A 20458-nucleotide genomic window follows, 5' to 3' on the forward strand; every position below is an offset into this window, starting at 1 on the left:
CATACAGGTTGTTGCATGTATCAAGTTTCTTTTTTATTTTATTATTTAGCTGTGTAAAGTTTCAAGAGAGTAATGATAAAACCCAGCTCATCTTTGGTTCAGTGACCAACATACCAGCAAAGGAGCAGCACCAGTGGAGGTAATGTAGGCACATTCGAGAAGTTGACAATTACGCTTCATCAGATTTTTCAGTCAAAAAATCTGTTAATTTGCTCAGATTGGGAAATACATTTTTTGTCTTTTTTTTTTTTTTTTTAAGAAAATAGACACCATGCTGGTCTTGGAAGGCAGTGGAAACCTGGTGCTATACACAGGAGTGGTTCGGGTAAGCAATAAGTAGCACTTCATGCCTTTAGTAGGACTTCAGGCTGCCTGCATGAATATTCGTAATGTTACTTTAGATTGATATTTTAAATTTGTTATGTTCCTGTCTGCACAATTTGGCAGAAGAATTTTGTTAATAATTCTCAGTGAAGCTTCCCATTTAGGTGGGTCCTAATTTGGAGGGCTATGGCTCACTGCTATTAAATGCATTTGTACTCTAAACCTGTCACAGATGGGAAACCTTCAATGAGTATAGGTAGATTTTTTTTTTTTTAAGTTAAAGTAGTTTTGACATTGAAGCATGGGTACCTTTGGTAAGTACTAAAGTTTTGGTAAAGTTTCACTATATTAAATGTGGTATATGTTAGCTGTATTTTTCTTTTTTTGATGGAGTCTCGCTCTGTTGCCCAGGGTGATCTCGGCTCACTGCAAGCTCCGCCTCCCGGGTTCACACTATTCTCCTGCCTCAGCCTCCCGGGTAGCTGGGACTACTGGCGCCCGCCACCAAGCCTGGCTAATTTTTTGTATTTTTAGTAGAGATGGGGTTTCACCGTGTTAGCCAGGGTGGTCATGATCTCCTGACCTCGTGATCCACCCGCCTCGGCCTCCCAAAGTGCTGGGATCACAGGCGTGATCCACTGCGCCCAGCTGTTAGCTGTATTTTTTTAACATTTGTGAAATGTACATAGAGAATATACATTTTACAAATTTAAATTATGAAATTTAAATACATACAATTTGAATAATAATAATGAAGTGAATATTCATCTACCCAGTACTCTGGTTAAGAAATAGAATATTGCCAGTATCCTTATTTTTATTACATTCTTTTCTGATTGCATCCTATCTTCCCCTGCCCTCGAGATAGACAGAATCCTGATTTTGTGATAAATCAGTTGTTTGTATTACTAGTTTTTACAGTTATGTATGTATCACTAAATAATGCATTATTTAGTTTTCCTTGTTTTTGAATTTTTATATAAAAAATACCATGTACTCGCCTCTGATGTACTTATTTTGCTCAACATTATATGTGTTTTAGATTTGTCTGTGTTGATGCGTGTGTTGTTTACTCATTCAGTGTGATGTATATATTTAACAGTATTCCATCGTACCTCGTTTTGTGCTTTGCTTTATTGTACTTCACAGATACTGCATTTTTTTTTTACAGATTGAAGGTTTGTGGCAACTTCCTGTTGAGCAAGTCTGTTGGTGCCATTTTTCCAGCAGCATGTGCTCATTTTGTGTCACTGTTTCAAATATTGATAATTCTTGCAATATTTCAAACCTTTTTGTTATTAGTTTATCTGTTATGGTGACCTGTGATCAGTGGTCTTTGATGTTATTATTGGAATTCTTTTGGGGCACCACGAACTGTGCCCATATAAGATGAGGAACTTAATCGATAAATGTTTTGTGTGGTCTGCCTGATCATTTGACCCCTTTCCTGTCTCTCTCTCTCCTCCTGCCTCACTATATCCTGAGACAAAACAATATTGAAATTAGACCAATTAGTAACCCTCTAATGGCCTCTAAGTTTTCAAATGAAGGGAAGAATCACAAGTTTCTCACTTTACATCAAAAACTAGAAATGATTAAGCTTAGTGAGGAAGGCGTGTTGAAAGCTGAGATAGGTTGAGAGCCAGACCACCTGTGCACAAGAGCTAACTTGTGCATGCAGAGGAAAAGCTCTCGAAGGAAATTAAAAGTGCTATTTCAGTGAACATGGCAACTGATAAAGCGAAACAGCCTTATCGCTGATATGAAGAAAGTTTTAGTGTCTGGACAGAAGATCAAACCAGCCATAACATTCCCTTATGCTGAAGTCGAATCCACAGCAAGGCCCTAACTCTCTTCAATTCTGTGACGGCCAAGAAAGGTGAAGAAGCTGCAGACGAAAAGTTGTAAGCTAACAGAGGTTGATTCTTGAGGTTTAAGGAAAAAAGCCCTCCCCATAACACAAAAGTGCAAGGTGAAGCAGCATGTGCTGATGTAGAAGCTGCTAAGGTAATTGTTGCAGGTGGCTACACTAAACAGATTTTCAGTGTGGATGAAACAGCTTTCTGTTGGAAGAAGATGCCATCTAGGACTTTCATAACCTGAGAGGAGAAGTCAGTGCCTGGCTTCGAAGGACAGTCTGACCCTCTTGTTAGGGGCTAATGCAGCTGGTGACTTAAAGTTGAAGCCCGTGCTCATTTACCATTCCAAAAATCTTAGGGCCCTTAAGAATTATACCAAGTCTGCTCTGCCTGGGCTCTATAAATGGAGCGACAAAGACTGGATGGCAGCACACCTGTTTATAGCATGGTTTACTGAATGTGTCAAGCCCACTGTTGAGACGTATTGCTCAGAAAAAAGATTCCTTTCAAAATATTACTGCTCATTGACAGTGCACCTGGTCATCTAAGAGCTCTGAGGGAGATGTACAGGAGATGAATGTTGTTTTCATGCCTGCTGACACATCTGTTCTGCAGCCTGTGAAGGAGTAATTTTGACTTTCAAGTCTTACTATGAAATACATTACTTAACTAGAGCTGCCATAGATAGTGATTCCTCTAAGAGATCTGGCAAAGTCCATTGAAAACCTTCTGGGCCGGGTGCGGCAGCTCATGCCTGTAATCCTAGCACTTTGGGAGGCCGAGGCAGGTGGATCACGAGGTCAGGAGATCGAGACCATCCTGGCTAACACAGTGAAACCCTGTGTCTACTAAAAGTACAAAAAATTAGCCGGGCGTGGTGGCGTGTGCCTGTAGTTCCAGCTACTTGGGAGGCTGAGGCAGGAGACTGGCGTGAACCCAGGAGGCAGAGCTTGCAGTGAGCCGAGATTGCGCCACTGCACTCCAGCCTGGGCAACAGAGGGAGACTCTATCTCAAAAAAAAAAAAAAAAAAAAAACCTTCTGGAAAGTATTCACCTTTCTAGATGCCATTAAGAATATTCATGATTCATGGGAGGAGGACAAAATATCAACATAAACAGGAATTTGGAAGAAGTTGATTCCAACCCTCATGGGTGACTTTGAGGGGCTCAAAACTTCAGTGGAGGAAGTCACTGCAGATGTGGTGGAAATAGCAAGAGAATTAGAATTAGAAGTAGAGCCTGAAGATGTGACTATATTGCCAAGATCTTATGATTAAACCTGAACAGAATTGCCAAACTTGAACAGAATTGCCAAAATCTTATGATCAAACTTGAAGAGTTGCTTCTTCTGGATGAGCAAAGAAAGTGGGAACATACAGAAAACAAATATTAAATGGCAGATTTAAATACCACTAGGCCACTAATTAAATACAATGGTCTAACACAAATAACAGAGACTAGCAGAAGAGATTAAAAAGTACAGCCCAACTATATATGTTGGTTATAAGAAGTGTTCTTCAAATATAATGACATAGGTAAGTTAAAGGCTGGAAAGAAGATATATTATGCAAACAGTAATCAAAAGATAGCTGGAGTCGCTATAAAGTGGGGGAAAAAAAATGACCAGGAACAAAGAGAGACTTTAAAGGGCCAAATCACCAAGAAGGCACCCTTGAGTATTTTGTAAATGTCAGTTCATTCCATTTGGTCGATAATGTTGTTCATGTCCTCTCCATCCTTGGCAATTTCTTTTCTCTTCTGTTTTTTTGATACAGTATCTCGTTCTGTTACTCAGGCTGGAGTGCAGTGGTGGGATCACAGCTCACTGCACCCATGACCTCCTGACTCAAGCGATCCTCCCACCTCAGCCTGCCACAGTGCTGGGATATTACAGACATGAGCCACCACATCCAGCCTGGCAAACTTTTTATGTAGGAGTTCAGACAAGTATCTTAGCCTCTATGGGCCACATGCAGTCTCTGTTACATATTTGTCTTCTGTTTTATTTTTTCCTTAACCATTTAAGTACATAAAACCTATTCTTAGCTCACTGACTGTATAAAAACAGGATACAAGCCAGATTTGGTCATGGAACATGGTTTGCTGACCAAGGATCTAAATAGATGCAGAGAAATCATTTGATAAAATCAAATATCCGTGATTAAAAAAAATCCTCAGCATCTAGAAATAGAAGGGGACTTCCTCAAATAGACGAGGGACATTCAAAATTTTCACTGTGCCTCCTGATGAGGAGGAAGGGACGGCCATGACTTTTTTCATGGTGTTTGTAAAGAGTAGGGCAGATATAGTGAAAAGTTTCTGCCCTGGTTGGTCATTCTTTTCCCAACACTTTGGCTGGAAAGAGTAAGATTTTCTTAGGGCATGTTTTGTCTGTGAACGTTGGCATGTCTGTGTTATAGGCACTTTGAAAGCCTGAGGCCTGGTTATGTAAGGAGTCAAAAAGACCAGAAACCTAGGGAATTCATCATTAGGTCATTCCTGGGTCTCAGGTTACTAGCCAGTTTGTCTTCTTTTCTTCACTTTTTCAGAATCTTCTGTTAGTTGCATTATAAATTTATTCAGTTTTTTTTTCTTTTTGGTGATTAATGAGGGAATAGCATGGTATGTGCTTATTCCATCTTTTCGTAAATTAGGGGTTTGAGATAGCTTTTAAAAAATTATGCATAATTAGTTCTCACTGTTATTTTTGTTTTTTAAGCCTAAGGATTTTATTGGGGCAACTTCTGTTATTTTTGTTAGCTTTTGAGTAGTGTGTTAACATGAATATGTACATTGTTAAGATCTCATTTTAGTTCTGAGCATCTCCTTTTTAGTCTTACCAAGTTTTCAGCCTGTACAGATGTGAATTTCTGTTTTTGCTAAGTACCCTACAGATAGCCAAAATAAGGAGTGGTTAGCACGGATTGTCAACTCATTCTTTTTTTTTTTTTTTGAGACAGAGTTTCTTTCTTGTTGCCTGGGCTGGAGTGCAGTGGCGTGATCTCGGCTCACTGCAAGTTCCGCCTGCCGGGTTCACACCATTCTCCTGCCTCAGCCTCAGAGTAGCTGGGACTACAGGTGCCTGCCACCATGCCCGGCTAATTTTTTTTTTTTAATTTTTAGTAGAGATGGGGTTTCACTGTGTTAGGCAGGATGCTCTTGAACTCCTGACCTTGTGATCCGCCCGCCTCAGCCTCCCAAAGTGTTAAGATTACAGGCGTGAGCCACCGCACCCAGCCGCTGTTCTTACTGTCTTTATGACCAGTAAGGTAGAAGAGTACATAGTGTACAGATTTTTATATAATGTGTTGACTATATTAACATTCCTTTCCCTGCCTTCCAAAAAAGTCTTCAGTAATGAAGAGAAGGAATCCAACCAAGAGAAATTATACCAAGGTATGAGAGGTCTAGGTGGGCAGATGGCTTCAGCCCAGAAGTTCAAGACCAGCCTGGATAACATGGTGAAACCCTGTCTCTACCAAAAAATACAAAATTAACCAGGCATAGTGGCATGTGCCTGTAGTTCCAGCTACTCGGGAGGCTGAAGTGGGAGGATCACTTGAGCCTGGTAGGTTGAGGCTGCAGTGAGCTGAGATCATGCCACTGTACTCCAGCCACAGGGAAAGAGTGAGATCTTATCTCAAAAAAAAAAGAAAAGAAATTATACCAACATATTTACAGTTGGATAGTGGAATTCAATAGATTATTGACATTTGAATTGTTTCTTTGCTGTGTTTGGTGAGCATCAACTTAGAAATATCAAAAGAAATATATGTTTACATTCCTTAACATTTTATTTAAGGATGTGATGCATTAAAGGCAGTTTTTTTTTTTCCACATGTTTTTATTGCTTAAAGGTGGGAAAGGTTTTTATTCCTGGATTGCCAGCTCCCTCTCTGACGATGTCCAACACAATGCCTCGGCCCAGTACTCCACTAGATGGCGTTAGTACTCCAAAGCCTCTTAGTAAACTCCTTGGATCATTGGACGAGGTAAGAAAAGGACTAGGTGTTGCCAAAAAGTTACCATTTTTTAAAGAAGTTTGGTTAAACATTAGTTCTTTCCATGGTTAACTTAATTTTAGTTTCTACTTGCAGAATAAATGTTTTCAAACAGAAGTGATTCAGTTAACATACACTGACCTCCCTTGTGATGTATGTGATACTTTTTGAAGGTGCTGGAGAGATGGAAATGATGCATTCTTTTCCATTTAGGGATCTCACAATTGTGTGGAATTGATGTACTGTCTGCATAAGAAATTAGAATTTAAGAAAGACTCATGACTCAGTAATGTGGAAAAGAGAGTACCATCGTTGATTGACTGATGGGAAGATACCATCCAATGGGAGGCCATGGCAAAATCAAAGCCTCATCTCTGAGAGACATGTCCGTCTTCGTTTGGACCTTGGGGTTGAGTAGGATATCTGTTGGTAGAAAGGAGCATTCAGGGCAAGGAGAAACCGCACAGGCAGGAAGGCCAGATAATGCGGAACATTTTTTAATGGATATTTGTATCTTCATCTCCTAGTCATAAGGACTCAATAAATCTGTAGAATAAATACTTATAAAAGTACAAGTAGTCTGTAGGGTGAGGCAGGATAGGGTTTGGATAACAATAATAACCTTTTTTGAGCATTTTCTATGTGCTAGGCATTGTTCTCAGTGCTTTATTAGTATTAATTATTTCCTTAGAACAGCTTTATTGAGAAGATAGTACTATGATTCTTTTTTTTACAAATGAGATAGAGGTTACAAATGAAATAAACCTACTAAGTGGTAGAACTGGGATTTACACTCTTACCAATGTGCTCTTAAAGGGAGAAAGGATGAAAAGGTGGTTTTCTTCTGAATGCAATTGACAGGGCATTACAGGATTTTGAGAAAGGAGTTACGAGGTTTTGGATCTGTGTTGTAAATAGGTGTATTTTGGGATTAAAGATAAGGAGACCAGTTAGCCTCCAAGTGAGGTTGTCTGTGTCAGTTTAAGAAGTATGAGAGGGTCTGAGCTAGGGCAGTATATGTGTGGAAAGGAGGGATTAATATGAGAGGCCTTGAGAGGTGGAAATGAGTTTGTCAGCTGATTGGTTTTGTGCTGCTGGGCTGGGGAAAGGTGATGTGGAACGAGGCTCCGAATTCTCTGAACGACCTGGGAAGGTACCTGGATTTACCAAGTTAGGAAGCCTGGAGAAAAGTGGTTTGTATTTAAAGGACATGTGAGTGTGGATGTTTAGGGACGGTTCAAAGGGAAGGTTAGTGCTATCAGTTGTATTTGATAATGTCTATGTCTTCATTATATTTTTAAACATGTGCCACATTGAATTTTTTTTCCTTCAAACCAGCACATTTGCGGAACATTGAAAGGGGGAACTGGAGAAGTGTCAGAGTGTTTTGTGTGATTTGGAAGAATTTCTTTTATAATGGAAAATGGTTTCCAACTTTTTTAGAATTCTATAAGCCTGGTAATAGTGCCTTTTTGATAGGTGTAAGGTCATGGAAATGATAGTCTAACACATTGGCTGATGGCTTTTCCACTTCTCTGGAAGATTTTGCTAGTAGACTTAGAGCCCGGACCAGTGGAGCTGAATTTTTCCTGGTGACTTTTAGAGTAGAATCTGGAATAGAATAAATACATCTTAGTCTTGATTGTCAGTGTTGACAAGATATTCACTTAGAGATATATAAATTGAATTAAAGGAATCAAAAAAGGATCAGTGGTCATGACTAGAGATTAAGATTGGAAGCATCTGCATGTAGATAGTAACTAAGACCATTTAAATTTTTTGTTTGCATATCTGCAGTTAAGCAAATAAATGCTGTTCCTGTATTTTTGAATAAATAATTGCCTATAGGGGAAATACCACTAAATACTGGTCTCATTTGTTGGCTTTTTCATTACTGTCCTTTCTTCCTGGGCTCTTAGTTCCTCAGCTGCCTCAAATCACAGTTTAGTCTTTTTTTTTTTTTTTTTTTTTTTGAGATGGAGTCTTGCCCTGTCATCCAGGCTAGAGTACAGTGGGGCAATCTCACTGTACTGCAACCTCCACCTCCTGGATTCAAGCGATTCTCCTGCCTCAGCCTCCCAAATAGCTGGGACTACAGGCACCCGCCACCACACCTGGCTAATTTTTGTATTTTTAGTAGAGATGGGGTTTCACCATGTTGGCCAGGCTGGTCTTGAACTCTCGACCTCAAGTGATCCGCCCGCCTCAGCCTCCCAAAGTGTTGGATTACAGGCGTGAGCCACGGCGCCCGGCGGGCAAGACACCCTCAGAGCACAGGGTGCTGCCAAGAGCCCAGCCGAGTGCAGCTCGAGCGCCGACGTCGCCAACGTTGCACACACTGCTGACGCAGTACACAAGTTCGTCACAGTGGTCCTCCGCCGGCGACGCCGCTGCGTCAGTGGCTTTCAGGCGCTTTCGTCTTGGAATTGGCGACTGCTGCGGCGCTGAGCGCTGGTTTCACGCGTCTCGGGAGCCAGGTTGGCGGTGCGATGAGGCGCAGCAAGGCCTACGAGCGGTACGTCCCCTCGATGCAGGGCTCCGCCCCGTCGCCTCGAAAGGTGAGTGGGTCTCGAAGAGACCGACGGCCTCCACCCGGCCGGGCGGCGGCGGCGGCGGTGGCGGTCTCTGGACCCGGCCGGGCGGCGGCGGCGGCGGTCTGTGGACCCGGCCGTGCGGCGGCGGTGGCGGTCTCTCGACCCGGCCGGGCGGCGGCGGCGGCGGCGGCGGTCTCTGGACCCGGCCGGGCGGCGGCGGCGGTCTCTGGACCCGGCCGGGCGGCGGCGGCGGCGGCGGCGGTCTCTGGACCCGGCCGGGCGGCGGCGGCGGTCTCTGGACCCGGCCGGGCGGCGGCGGCGGTCTCTGGACCCGGCCGGGCGGCGGCGGCGGTCTCTGGACCCGGCCGGGCGGCGGCGGCGGTCTCTGGACCCGGCCGGGCGGCGGCGGCGGTCTCTGGACCCGGCCGGGCGGCGGCGGCGGCGGCGGCGGTTTCTGGACCTGGCCGGGCGGCGGCGGCAGTCTCTGGACCCGGCCGGGCGGCGGCGGCGGTCTATGGACCCGGCCGGGCGGCGGCGGCGGCGGCGGCGGCGGTGGACTCTCGACCCGGCCGGGCGGCGGTGGCGGCGGTCTCTGGACCCGGCCGGGCGGCGGCGGCGGCCTCTCGACCCGGCCGGGCGGCGGCGGCGGCGGCCTCTCGACCCGGCCGGGCGGCGGCGGCGGCGGCCTCTGGACCCGGCCGGGCGGCGGCGGCGGCGGTCTCTGGACCCGGCCGGGCGGCGGCGGCGGCGGTCTCTGGACCCGGCCGGGCGGCGGCGGCGGCGGCGGTGGTCTCTCGACCCGGCCGGGCGGCGACGGCCTGGATGGCTCAGGCGTCATGGTTCCCGACGGGCGCTGCTCCCTGGCGGCTCTGTTGAGGCGCCGGCCGGCTAGCGCAGTCCTGTGGGCGGCGTGGCGCTTGCAAGCGCAGGAAGAGTCCTGGGGGGACCGCGGTGGGCGGGAGACCTTTGGGGCCAGCGCTTCTTCTTTCTCCCAGCTTGTTCCCGACGGTGCTCGCTCCTGGGCCCGTCCTGGCCCGGGCTTTCTGGCCGATTTCTCGTGGAGTAAGTTACAGTCTGTTCCTCCAGAGAAGGATAGATATCTACTTGTACGTTGTAATTTCAACGTACCAGAATTAAATAGAATTAAAGGTGTGACCAAGTGCACCCAGCTTATTTATGATGATGATGATGATGATGATGGTGATGATGTTTGGGAGATGGAGTCTCTGTCGCCCAGGCTGGAGTGCAATGGCACGATCTCAGCTGACTGCAACCTCTGGCTCACTGCAACCTCTGGCTCACTGCAACCTCCACCTCCTGGGTTCAACTGATTTTTGTGCCTTAGCCTCCCGAGTAGCTGGGATTACAGGCACCCGCCATCATGCCTGGCTAATTTTTCTATTTTTGTAGAGACGGGGTTTCACCATGTTAGCCAGGCTGGTCTCAAACTCCTGACCTCAGGTGATCCGCCCACTTCGGCCTCCCAAAGTGCTGGGATTACAGGCATGAGCCGCTGCACCCAGCTCTATTTTTTGTTTTGTGATAGGAAATTATAAAACATGGAATTATGCATTTGTCAGGCTTTAACTACTTTTGAAAAAATGTTGGAAAATATTTCTGTATGAAACATAAAACAACTTTTAATTTTTTTTTAGGAGACAATGAAAGGATTCTATTTTGCAAAGCTGTATTATGAAGCTAAAGAATATGATCTTGCTAAAAAGTAAGTAAAAACCGTAATGTATTCTTTTTTTTTAAATCAATGCCTTTTCTCATTTTCTTCTTTGAAATAGGTAAAAATATGTTCTTAGTAGTTCTTCCTAAGTGTATTCTGGAATAAGGGATTTATCACTCAGACTGATGCTAAGGACCAGCCTAGATTCCACTGAGATTGAAACTGCAATTAGTGTTTTCTGCATGCTGCTGCTTTATACCAAGGGCAGGAAATTGTTTGGCTTAAAACACTTTTTCTAAAAATTGTCTTCTGTTGGAGTAAAAGAGAACCATGCCTATATCTTAATTTGTTTTTGGTTAGATATCTGATACCTTAATCAGATGGAAAATAGCAATGAATAAAAAACTAAACTGTAATTGTAAGGCAGGAGAATAGCTTGTATAAAAGATCTTTAATTGACACAATATGTGATGCTGTAAGGCTCTATCCTAGGGATAAGAAGCTTGGTGATTCTGATTTCCTGGCTGGGAGTGGATTAAAGCAGGAAATTAAGAGGGAGGCAGGCTTTTTTTTTTTTTAGGCAGTATCTGTCTCTCTCGCTCAGGCAGGAGTGCAGCAGCTGGCTCCATCTTTGCTCACTGTAACCTCTGCCTTCTGGGCTCAAGCGATCTTCCCACCTCAGCGCCCCAAGTAGCTGGGGATACAGATGCGCACCACCACGTGGACCTGGCTAAGGTTTGCATTTTTTGGTAGAGACAGGTGTCACTATGTTGCCCAGCTAGTCTTGAACTTCTGAGCACAGCAGTCTGCCTGCCTCGGCCTCCAATAGTGTTGGGACTACAGGTGTGTGTTACTGCTCCCAGCTGGGAGGCAGGCTTTTAAAGGCATCCAAAGGAAGATGGAAATGCTGGTAAGAAAGGAAAATGGTGGTACATAAATTATGTAACTAGCAGCACTGTGACTGTTAACTCTTGTACCTTTTTACTGTGAGACTTTAATCCCTTAGTTTGGGTCTGGCTTAATTTCTCTGATGGTAATACTGTCAAGGAACCTAGACGATATTTACTTATTTTAGTTGTTACTTGATTTGAGAAATGGAAATTTCCTGTATTTGGTACTGTAATTAGTAATTTTTCTTCTGTTCGATTTTAGCTGGATATATAGTACTGTTAGAAATTACTTTCTTGCTTAAAGGGTAAGTGTATTTCCCTTTGTTGTTTGGGAAATTGTTGCTGTTTAGTATTTTGCATTATAACTTTAAAAATGTTTACTATAATCACTTCTAATTTATTTGCGAAACTGTTAGTGCTTTATTAAAATGTGATCAGGAAGAAAAAGCAATTGATATGTTCATTTCTTATGTGTGGATAACACTGGAGAAAAATTTGGTAAATGTGACATTTAATGGTAAAATGAGTATGTGGTCAACCCTATGTACGTGTTTTTAAGTATTACCCATTTCTTTCTATGAATACTTTTGAGTTATCTGTATGAATAGTGGTAGTTTTGAGTAACAATATAAACGAGTTTAGTGGTTGCTTTGGTTTAAGATGTATTCTTCGGTTAGCATTTAAAAGTACAGTTCTAAGTTTAATTTACTTTTGTATTACTTTTAAAAAACAGATACATATGTATTTACATTAATGTGCAACAGTGGGATCCCAGAGCTCACAGATTTCTGGGTCTTCTTTATGAATTGGAAGAAAACACAGAGAAAGCCATTGAATGTTACAGGGTAAGTTATAGGATTCAAATATAGCCTTTGCATAGCCAAACACATGATGCCCAGAGAAATGTATATAAGTAAGTCAAATATATTTTATGAATATCATAAAACAGGCATTGGTATCATAGTACAGTTATGTGACACAGCTTGGAACAGATTTAGAATTGTTTAACACCTATAAATTGTAAGTCTAACACGGTCAGAAATGGTGTTCTTTTGTGTTTTTTGCATTCAAATGACACAAATATAATTTTTATTTGATTCATTTCCAGAAAATTCCAACACACTTTTAACACCTTTGAAGTAATATGTTTTCTCTAGAAGTAGAATTTTTTAAGGGTTGGAGTGATAATTTTTAACCTTTATGTATAAGTATATAAGTATATATACTCCTACATACATACATACAATTTATTTACTAATCTTTAATTTCTTTTCTGATATTAGCGTTCAGTGGAATTAAACCCAACACAAAAAGATCTTGTGTTGAAGATTGCAGAATTGCTTTGTAAAAATGATGTTACTGATGGAAGAGCAAAATACTGGGTTGAAAGAGCAGCTACTCTTTTCCCAGGAAGTCCTGCAATTTATAAACTAAAGGTAAACATACAAAACATAAAGGGAGAAAACTTAAGACATAACCATTTCTAATATTTGGAGTTTAAATTACTTTTCAATAGCAAACCTTAAGCCCAGGTGTTTGTGTTTCCTTTAACATTTTTCTTTTAAAAAGTGTATTAAAACCTTTCTGAGCATCTGCTGTCTTATTAGGCATTGTTATACTTTATAAGTGACATCTCATTTACCCTTCTGGAATAATTAATATTTTAGGGATTTTACAGTTTAGTAGCTGTAAACTAAGTAGAGCTAAGATTTACATTAAGTTCTGTCTGGTATACAATGTTTGCTTCATTAAGTGAAAATTACCTACAGGATGACAATTTAGGGATATTTTAAAGAAGAGTTTTCTAATAACTATTGTCTGAAAGTAGAAGGGATTGTATTTTGAGATAGTAAGGTTTTCAAGCAAAAGAATAAAAGGTGGTTTCTGTAGTATATAAGACGTAATTACTAAAAATGGTAGGAAGTTCTTGCTAGTGTGTTGACTGGTCCTGATATTCTTTATAGAGTAAAATATAGTTTACTAAGCAACTGTTCTGGAGAAAATCTACACAAATATGTTTGGCAAACGTTTAAAATTTATATTGTAATGTTTTATATATTAATGTATACTTTATTGTGTGTGTACAATATAAAATTATAAATGTATATTTGCCTTTAGCCTCCTCCTACCCCCATTGTATATGTTTCTGATAGAAATTTAAAAAAATTTAATTTTGAAATAATTATAGATTTTTTTGCACAGGAAGTTGCAAAGATTGCACAGAAAGATCCTATATGCTACTTCATTTTCCCCCAATGCTTATACAGGTTGAGCATTTAAAATCCGAAATCCTAAACGCTCCAAAATCTGAAATTTTTTGAACTCTGACATGATGCTCAAAGAAATGCTCATTGGAAAATTTTGGATTTCAGATTTTCAGATTTGGGATGCTCTGCCTGCTAAGTATCCTGCAAATATTCCAAAGTCTGAAAAAATTCAAAATCTGAAATACTTCTGGTCTCAAGCATTTTGGATAAGGGATACTCAACCTGTTTAACCTGACCAAAGCACAATATCAAAATCAGGAATTTTGACATTGGTACAATGTGTATGTATAGTTTTCTTTCATTTTATCACGTGTAGATTCATACCACCACTGCAGTCAAGATACGGAACTACTCTATTACCACAGAGATCTTCCTCATGCTGCCCCTTTTGTAGTCATGCTATTTACTTCTCTTCACTATGCCTGACCTCTGGTAACCATTAATCTATTCTCCATCTTTATACTTTGGTGATTTCAAAATGTTATGTAAATGTCATCATGAAATGTGTGACTTTTTGTTTCTTTTTTCATTGTTTTTGAGACGGAGTCTCGCTCTGTTGCCCAGGTTGGAGTTCACTGGCGCAATCTCGGCTCACTGCCACCTCCGCCTCCCAGGTTCAAGCGATTCTCCTGCCTCGGCCTTCCGGGTAGCTGGGACTACAGGCACATGTTACCATGTCCCGCTTATTTTTGTATTTTTAGTAGAAACTGGCTGGTCTCGAACTCCTGACCTCCTGTGATCTGCCCACCCCAGCCTCCCAAAGTGCTAGGATTACAGGCGTGAGCCACCGCGGCCAGCCAAGCATGTGACCTTTTGAGATTGGCTTCTTCAGTCAGCATAATACCATTTGTGATCCATATTAAGTTTTGTATATCCATAGTTGGTTCCTTTACTTCTGAGTAGTATTTCATGGTCCATAATTTAACCATTCAGTTTTTTTATTTTAATTTTTTTGAGACAGAGTCTTGCTCTGTCGCCCATGCTGGAGTGCAGTGGTGCTATCTCGGCTCACTGCAACTTCTACCTCCCGGGTTCTCAGGTGATCCACCCACTTCGGCCTCCCAAAGTGCTGGGATTACAGGTGTGAGCCACTGTGCCCAGCCTTAACCATTCACTTTTGAGGGGCATTTTGGTTATTTCTAGGTTTTGGCTATTGTTCAACTGCTATGAACAATCATGTCCAGATTTTTGAAGCTGAAAAAGCATTGAAGATGCTTCCAAAGATAAATATTACTGATAAGTTTTTCTCCCCAGTAATAAGCAGCTGGATTTTAAATATTAGTCTAAAACGTGAGGTCTAATTGTGCAGATTTCTTTACTCTCTTAGGTGTTATGCCTCAAACATAACTCCCATATTGGGCGTGGCAATCCAGTTAATCTGGTGTCAGTAGTGTTAAAGAACATATGTAATGGCAGGAGATTCTTTTCTTGCAGTGTAACAAGTTAGATACTTTGAAGCACTCTTTAAAGATTTTCTTTAATAACTTGAAGACACTGTTACACCTTTCCTGTATCAGATTTTTTTTTTTTGGAATTGAAATCCATGAGATTTATAATTGTCATGCAAAGTAATTCCATTTCTCCTAAAATTTAAGGCTTGCTAAGGTAAACAGTTTCTGACATTTGTTTAATGAATGAGAGTATTACTGTTGAGAAGGCTTTTTCTCTCAAGTATGAGATAGAACTTTTTAAAAGCACTCATAGTGGTTTTTAAAAAAATGTTTAACATAGAGTCAAAGACTAGGGCTTTTGCAATAGGGAGAGACCGGGGTATCATCCATCTCATCCAGAAGAGGAGAAATTGATAAAGGAGAGAGGGGAATGAAATACAGAGTAGTAATGGGCAGCTTGGTCTTGAGAGCTGGGGAAAGACGAGTTTAAGTAGGTAAGGTAAAATGGAATTTATATGTGATAGCATCAGGTTTCTCAGTGAAGGATGAATCTAGGTTATAAGTTGAAAGTGAGGGTCAAAGGAAGGTATGGGGAAGTTGAGGAAATAGGAGGTGTGAAGTGTCAGGGAGTGGAGAAAGTGAGTCTGTTAGTACTAAAATGGTATTTTGTTTTAGGCAGCACCAGTTTGATGGTTGAGATAATGCAAATGAAATCAGTTAGCTTGGGGTTATGATTTCCCAAATCTAAGCACACAGAAACCAGCTGGGAGGGTTCTGAGGAAAAGAGGGAATTAGTTGAAGGGATCTGTAAGCAAACAGTAATTATGGATATAAGGGATTATAGCATTTTTTGCCTGACAGAAGAAAGTGTGTGTATTTATATGTGTTTCCAGGTGTTTAAAACTTGATGATGTTATTGTCTTGAAGGGAATTTGTCATGTGGTGGAGAAGTATATTTCTGAAAGTAAGGGTATGTAGGCCCTCAGTGAGGTGGAAGAATAAGAAGGATGGTATGGTGGTTTCGGTGGTATGACCAAAATGCAGATTTTGAAGACCTGTGTCAGTGGCAAGTGGATGGTTGAGGTTGGAGTAGAGGATAACATCACTGGAGATGAGGTGATTAAGGAACTGAGTAGTCAGCCTGGGCAACACGGCAAGACCCCATCTCTACAGAACGTTAAAAAAAAATTAGCCGGGCACGGTGGTGCATGCCTATGGTCCTAGCTTCTTGAGAGGCCGATGGAAGAGCATCGCAAATGAGAAACGAGTGGCCACAAACCCTGCTTCCTTTCCTTGTATGTAAGTTCAGAGAGAAAAAGCCATCATGGTAGTGGGGGTTATCCTGAGATGATACTGTCTTCATTTAAGGTCAGGAGGTGATGACAGTGCTTTGAGATGATGATGAAGGTAACAGAACAGTGGGAGGAGAGGGGATGTGGGATTGAGTCAGATTTAAGGAGATACAGAGCAGTTTGAGCATAAGGACCTTGTTGCTGAGGATTGACTGGGGAGGTCTAGGCTTCTGGTGGTGACTCGGATGGACAGGGATGTGTGGCAATAGTCCTGGTAGTCTCTGAAGAGAGTATGAGCTACTGCAGTAATCACAGATGCTTTTCTTCACATACAGTTCTTGAGGCTTAGTTTCTGGGTTGTAAGCAACTCTCAGAAGGGACGAATAAGGTATATAGGATGGTGTTTTTGGTGGCATCATCATAAAACTAGACATAGTGGAATGGTGCGTTTTGGGAGCATGACTTGTTTAAAATTGCACAAGTGTTACTCTAATAATTTTTCTTTTTCCCCTCTAAATAGGAACACCTTCTAGATTGTGAAGGTGAAGGTGGATGGAATAAACTTTTTGACTTGATTCAGTCAGAACTTTATGTAAGACCTGATGACGTCCATGTGAACATCCGGCTAGTGGAGGTGTATCGCTCAAATAAAAGATTGAAGGATGCTGTGGCCCACTGCCATGAGGCAGAGAGGAACATAGCTTTGCGTTCAAGTTTAGAATGGAATTCGTGTGTTGTACAGACCCTTAAGGTAGATAAAAGCTATTGGGTCTTTACATTTCTATGTAGGCAATTAGCATACATCTTTTTGTACTAAAGCAGCAGTGCCCCGCAGGACTTAAATTTCTTTTATTTAGGTAGAACAGTTATAAAACGAAATTTTTACCAGGATCAGTTAAATTTATAATGGGAAAATTGGGGAGATAACTATGATAAATGTATATATTTTTGGTGTTTTCATTTATAAGGTTGATGTAAAAATCAATGTAGTTTCACAGACGTGGTTGGAGTGAGAAAAGGAATTTGTAGGCATAAAATGGTTAATTTCTTAACACTTGATTAAGTTTTGTAACTTACTATTCATTCCACAAAATAGGAATATCTGGAGTCTTTACAGTGTTTGGAGTCTGATAAAAGTGACTGGCGAGCAACCAATACAGACTTACTGCTGGCCTATGCTAATCTTATGCTTCTTACGCTTTCCACTAGAGATGTGCAGGAAAGTAGAGAATTACTGGAAAGGTACGTTGACTTTGAGGAGAATGCTTTAGTATAAATTGCAGTTTTTCTTTTTGCAGTAAGTTCATTGCTCTAAATTTCTTTATTGAATCATTATTTCTATAATGTACCTAGGAGTTATAGTTAATACAGTGAACCACTAGGAGGCAATCTTATTTTTCTTCTTTTACGGGGAAGTTCTAATTGGTTTTATATGACTTTCCTTTTTAGAGAACTCTTATAGTTCAAGCTTGATTAAAATTAGCCTTATGGTTAAATACTCAGTTTTGTCATAGTCAAGCTTAAAATGAATGTTCTAACTGCTATTTCATATTTTATTTTTTAATAATAGTATAATCTTGAGTGAAAATTAAAGTTCATCTGTCATCAGATGGCTAGGTTCACATGTACTAGTATAAGCACTTAGCATCACTGGTATTTCAGAAAATACTGTTTTAGCTAAGAAACAAAATAACTCAACTATGTGATATACCTTTTTTCCTAAATTTTGATTTTGAAAACCAGTGTCTCCATTTTGAAAATAAATTCCATTGAACAAAAACATCACTTGGATTTGTATAAAGATGTTAGTTTAGAGCAGGGGTTGATTAGAACTTGTGGGCCAAATATGGCCCCTGCCTAATTTTGTTAATATTTATTGGAATGCAGCATGCCTCTGTTTATGTATTGTCTGTGGCTGCTTACATACTACAAGGTTGGAGTTGAGTGGTTGCAGCAGAGATTGTATGCCTGTAAAGCCAGATTAGTAATCTCCTTTTTGTAGAAAAAGTTTACTGATTGCTAGTTTAGGCTGTCCATTTGTTTGGAAGTTAATTTATTTCCCCATCTGGTATAAGGAAAGAAGTTCATTTCACTGAGTGCAGGGAGTAGGTAATTTTCTTGAAAAAGTACATAGTGTCCTAAATTGGTAGGGTAAGAGCAGTATCTAAAAGAACTAACATAACTTTAAGATTATTTTAGAAAACATGTAGGATGTTTTATTTTGTGTTCTTTGTATACTCAAATTTTTTGGTCACAAGTTCCTTTTACATTTTTCTTAAGGACATCAAAGATCTTTGTATGTGGGTTCCTTTTTTTCTTTCTTTCTTTCTTTCTTTTTTTTTTTTTTTTTTGAGAGGGAGTCTTGCTCTGTCACCAGGCTGGAGTGCAGTGGCACGACCTTGGCTCACTGTAACCTCCGCCTCCCGGGTTCAGGTGATTCTCCTGCCTCAGCCTCCCAAGTAGCTGGGACCACAGGCAGACACCACCACGCCCAGCTAATTTTTGTATTTTTAGTAGAGACGGGGTTCAGGATGGTCTCAATCTCTCTTTTTTTTTTTTTTTTTTTTTTTTTTTGAGACTGAGTCTTGCTCTCGCCAGGTTGGCATGCAGTGGTGCAGTCTCAGCTCACTGCAACCTCTGCCTCCTGGGTTCAAGTGATTCTCTTGTCTCTGCCTCCTGAATAGGTGGGACTACAGGTGCCCGACACCACACCTGGCTAATTTTTTTTTTTTTTTTTTTTTGAGACAGAGTCTCGCTCTGTCACCCAGCCTGGAGTACAGTGGCGCAATCTTGGCTCACTGCAAGCTTCACAATTTCCTCTCAATGCTCTGAATAAGAGCTTATCCTCCTGCCTCAGGTTGTTCCCCACCAGGAAGCCCCAGGAGGGCCCTGAGGACAGCCATTGGCCCTCAGAGGGGGAGGCTCAGGAGGGGAGATGACCATGGGGATGGAGTCACTCAGGGGAGAATCTGGACCATGAGGGGGTGACTTGGGGGCCTGAGGGGAGGACCCTGAGGAAGATAAAAAGCTGTTGCCACCCTAGGCAGTTTCACAGTGTGGCTTAGGGCTGTGGGTGACAGATGGTTTGTCAGATCAGTTAATCAGGACTCATGGGCCCTTTGTTACCCCCCTTGTGAACCTCCCAGGTTCACGCCATTCTTCTGCCTCAGCCTCCTGAGTAGCTGGGACTACAGGCGCCCACCACCATGCTCGGCTAATTTTTTTGTATTTTTAGTAGAGACGGAGTGTCACGTTGTTAGCCAGGATGGTCTCGATCTCCTGACCTCGTGATCTGCCCTCCTCGGCCTCCCAAAGCGTTGGGATTACAGGCGTGAGCCACCGCGCCCAGCCCACACCTGGCTAATTTTTGTATTTTTAGTAGAAACAGGGTTTCATCATGTTGGCCAGGATGGTCTCGATCTTTTTTTTTTTGAGACGGAGTCTCGCTCTGTTGCCCAGGCTGGAGTGCAGTGGCGCCATCTCGGCTCACTGCAAGCTCTGTCTCCAGGGTTCACGCCATTCTCCTGCCTCAGCCTCCCGAGTAGCTGGGCCTACAGGTGCCCGCCACCACACCCAGCTAATTTTTTGTATTTTTAGTAGAGATGGGGTTTCACTGTGTTATCCAGGATGGTCTTGATATCCTGACCTTGTGATCCGCCTGCCTCAGCCTCCCAAAGTGCTGGGATTACAGGCATGAGCCACCGCGCCCGGCTGGTCTCGATCTCTTGACCTCTTGATCCGTCTACCTTGGCCTCCCAAAGTACTGGAAGGTCTCAATCTCTTGACGTCGTGATCCGCCTGCCTTGGCCTTCCAAAGTGCTGGGATTGCAGGTCTGAGCCACTGCACCCGGCCTTATGTGGGTTATTTCTGTCAGTGTTTATTACATTAGAAATTAAAACAAATTAAAAATGTAATAAGCCCTATTGTGTGTTAATAATTATAGCTTTTTTTTTTTTTTTTTTTTTTTTTTTGAGACGGAGTTTTGCTCTTGTTGTCCAGGCTAGAGTGCAACAGTGTGATCTCGGATCACTGCAACCTCTGCTTCCCAGGTTCAAGCGATTCTCCTGCCTCAGCCTCCCAAGTAGCTGGAATTACAGGTGCTCACCACCACGCCTGGCTAATTTTTTGTATTTTTAGTAGAGATAGGGTTTCACCATGTTGGCTAGGCTGGTCTTGAACTCCTGACCTCAGGTGATCCACCCGCCTCAGCCTCCCAAAGTGCTG

General features: G+C 42.1%; 2 protein-coding genes across 12 annotated transcripts in view; both read left to right on the forward strand.

The window, feature by feature from the left end:
* The window catches only part of LOC129397117 (anaphase-promoting complex subunit 1-like), a 103097-nt gene extending 94772 nt beyond the window's left edge, over positions 1-8325 (forward strand). For 2 of the 4 annotated variants that reach the window (XM_055107488.2, XM_055107489.2), the window contains 3 exons: positions 50-139; positions 260-325; positions 6041-8325. In XM_055107488.2, coding sequence (XP_054963463.1) covers positions 50-139; positions 260-266 — 97 coding nt within the window. In that variant the 3' untranslated portion in view covers positions 267-325; positions 6041-8325. Of the gene's footprint in view, positions 1-49; positions 140-259; positions 326-6040 lie in introns of those variants that run through there. The other 2 variants (XM_055107491.2, XM_055107492.2) reach the window with 1 other exon arrangement.
* A 127-nt stretch (positions 8326-8452) lies between these two features.
* The window catches only part of LOC129392991 (ranBP2-like and GRIP domain-containing protein 4), a 57053-nt gene continuing 45047 nt past the window's right edge, over positions 8453-20458 (forward strand). For 2 of the 8 annotated variants that reach the window (XR_010109241.1, XM_055107477.2), the window contains exons 1-6: positions 8537-8742; positions 10374-10441; positions 12017-12128; positions 12567-12719; positions 16754-16984; positions 17330-17475. Coding sequence is in view for 7 of the 8 variants with exons in the window: in XM_055107477.2 (XP_054963452.1) it covers positions 8674-8742; positions 10374-10441; positions 12017-12128; positions 12567-12719; positions 16754-16984; positions 17330-17475 (779 nt within the window). In the remaining variant the exon portion in view is untranslated. Of the gene's footprint in view, positions 8743-9440; positions 10442-11545; positions 11589-12016; positions 12129-12566; positions 12720-13815; positions 13832-13866; positions 13983-16753; positions 16985-17329; positions 17476-20458 lie in introns of those variants that run through there. The other 6 variants (XM_063594702.1, XM_055107473.2, XM_055107471.2 and 3 more) reach the window with 6 other exon arrangements.

This window comes from Pan paniscus, chromosome 12 (genome assembly GCF_029289425.2).
Source record: "Pan paniscus chromosome 12, NHGRI_mPanPan1-v2.0_pri, whole genome shotgun sequence".
Lineage (NCBI taxonomy): Eukaryota > Metazoa > Chordata > Mammalia > Primates > Hominidae > Pan > Pan paniscus.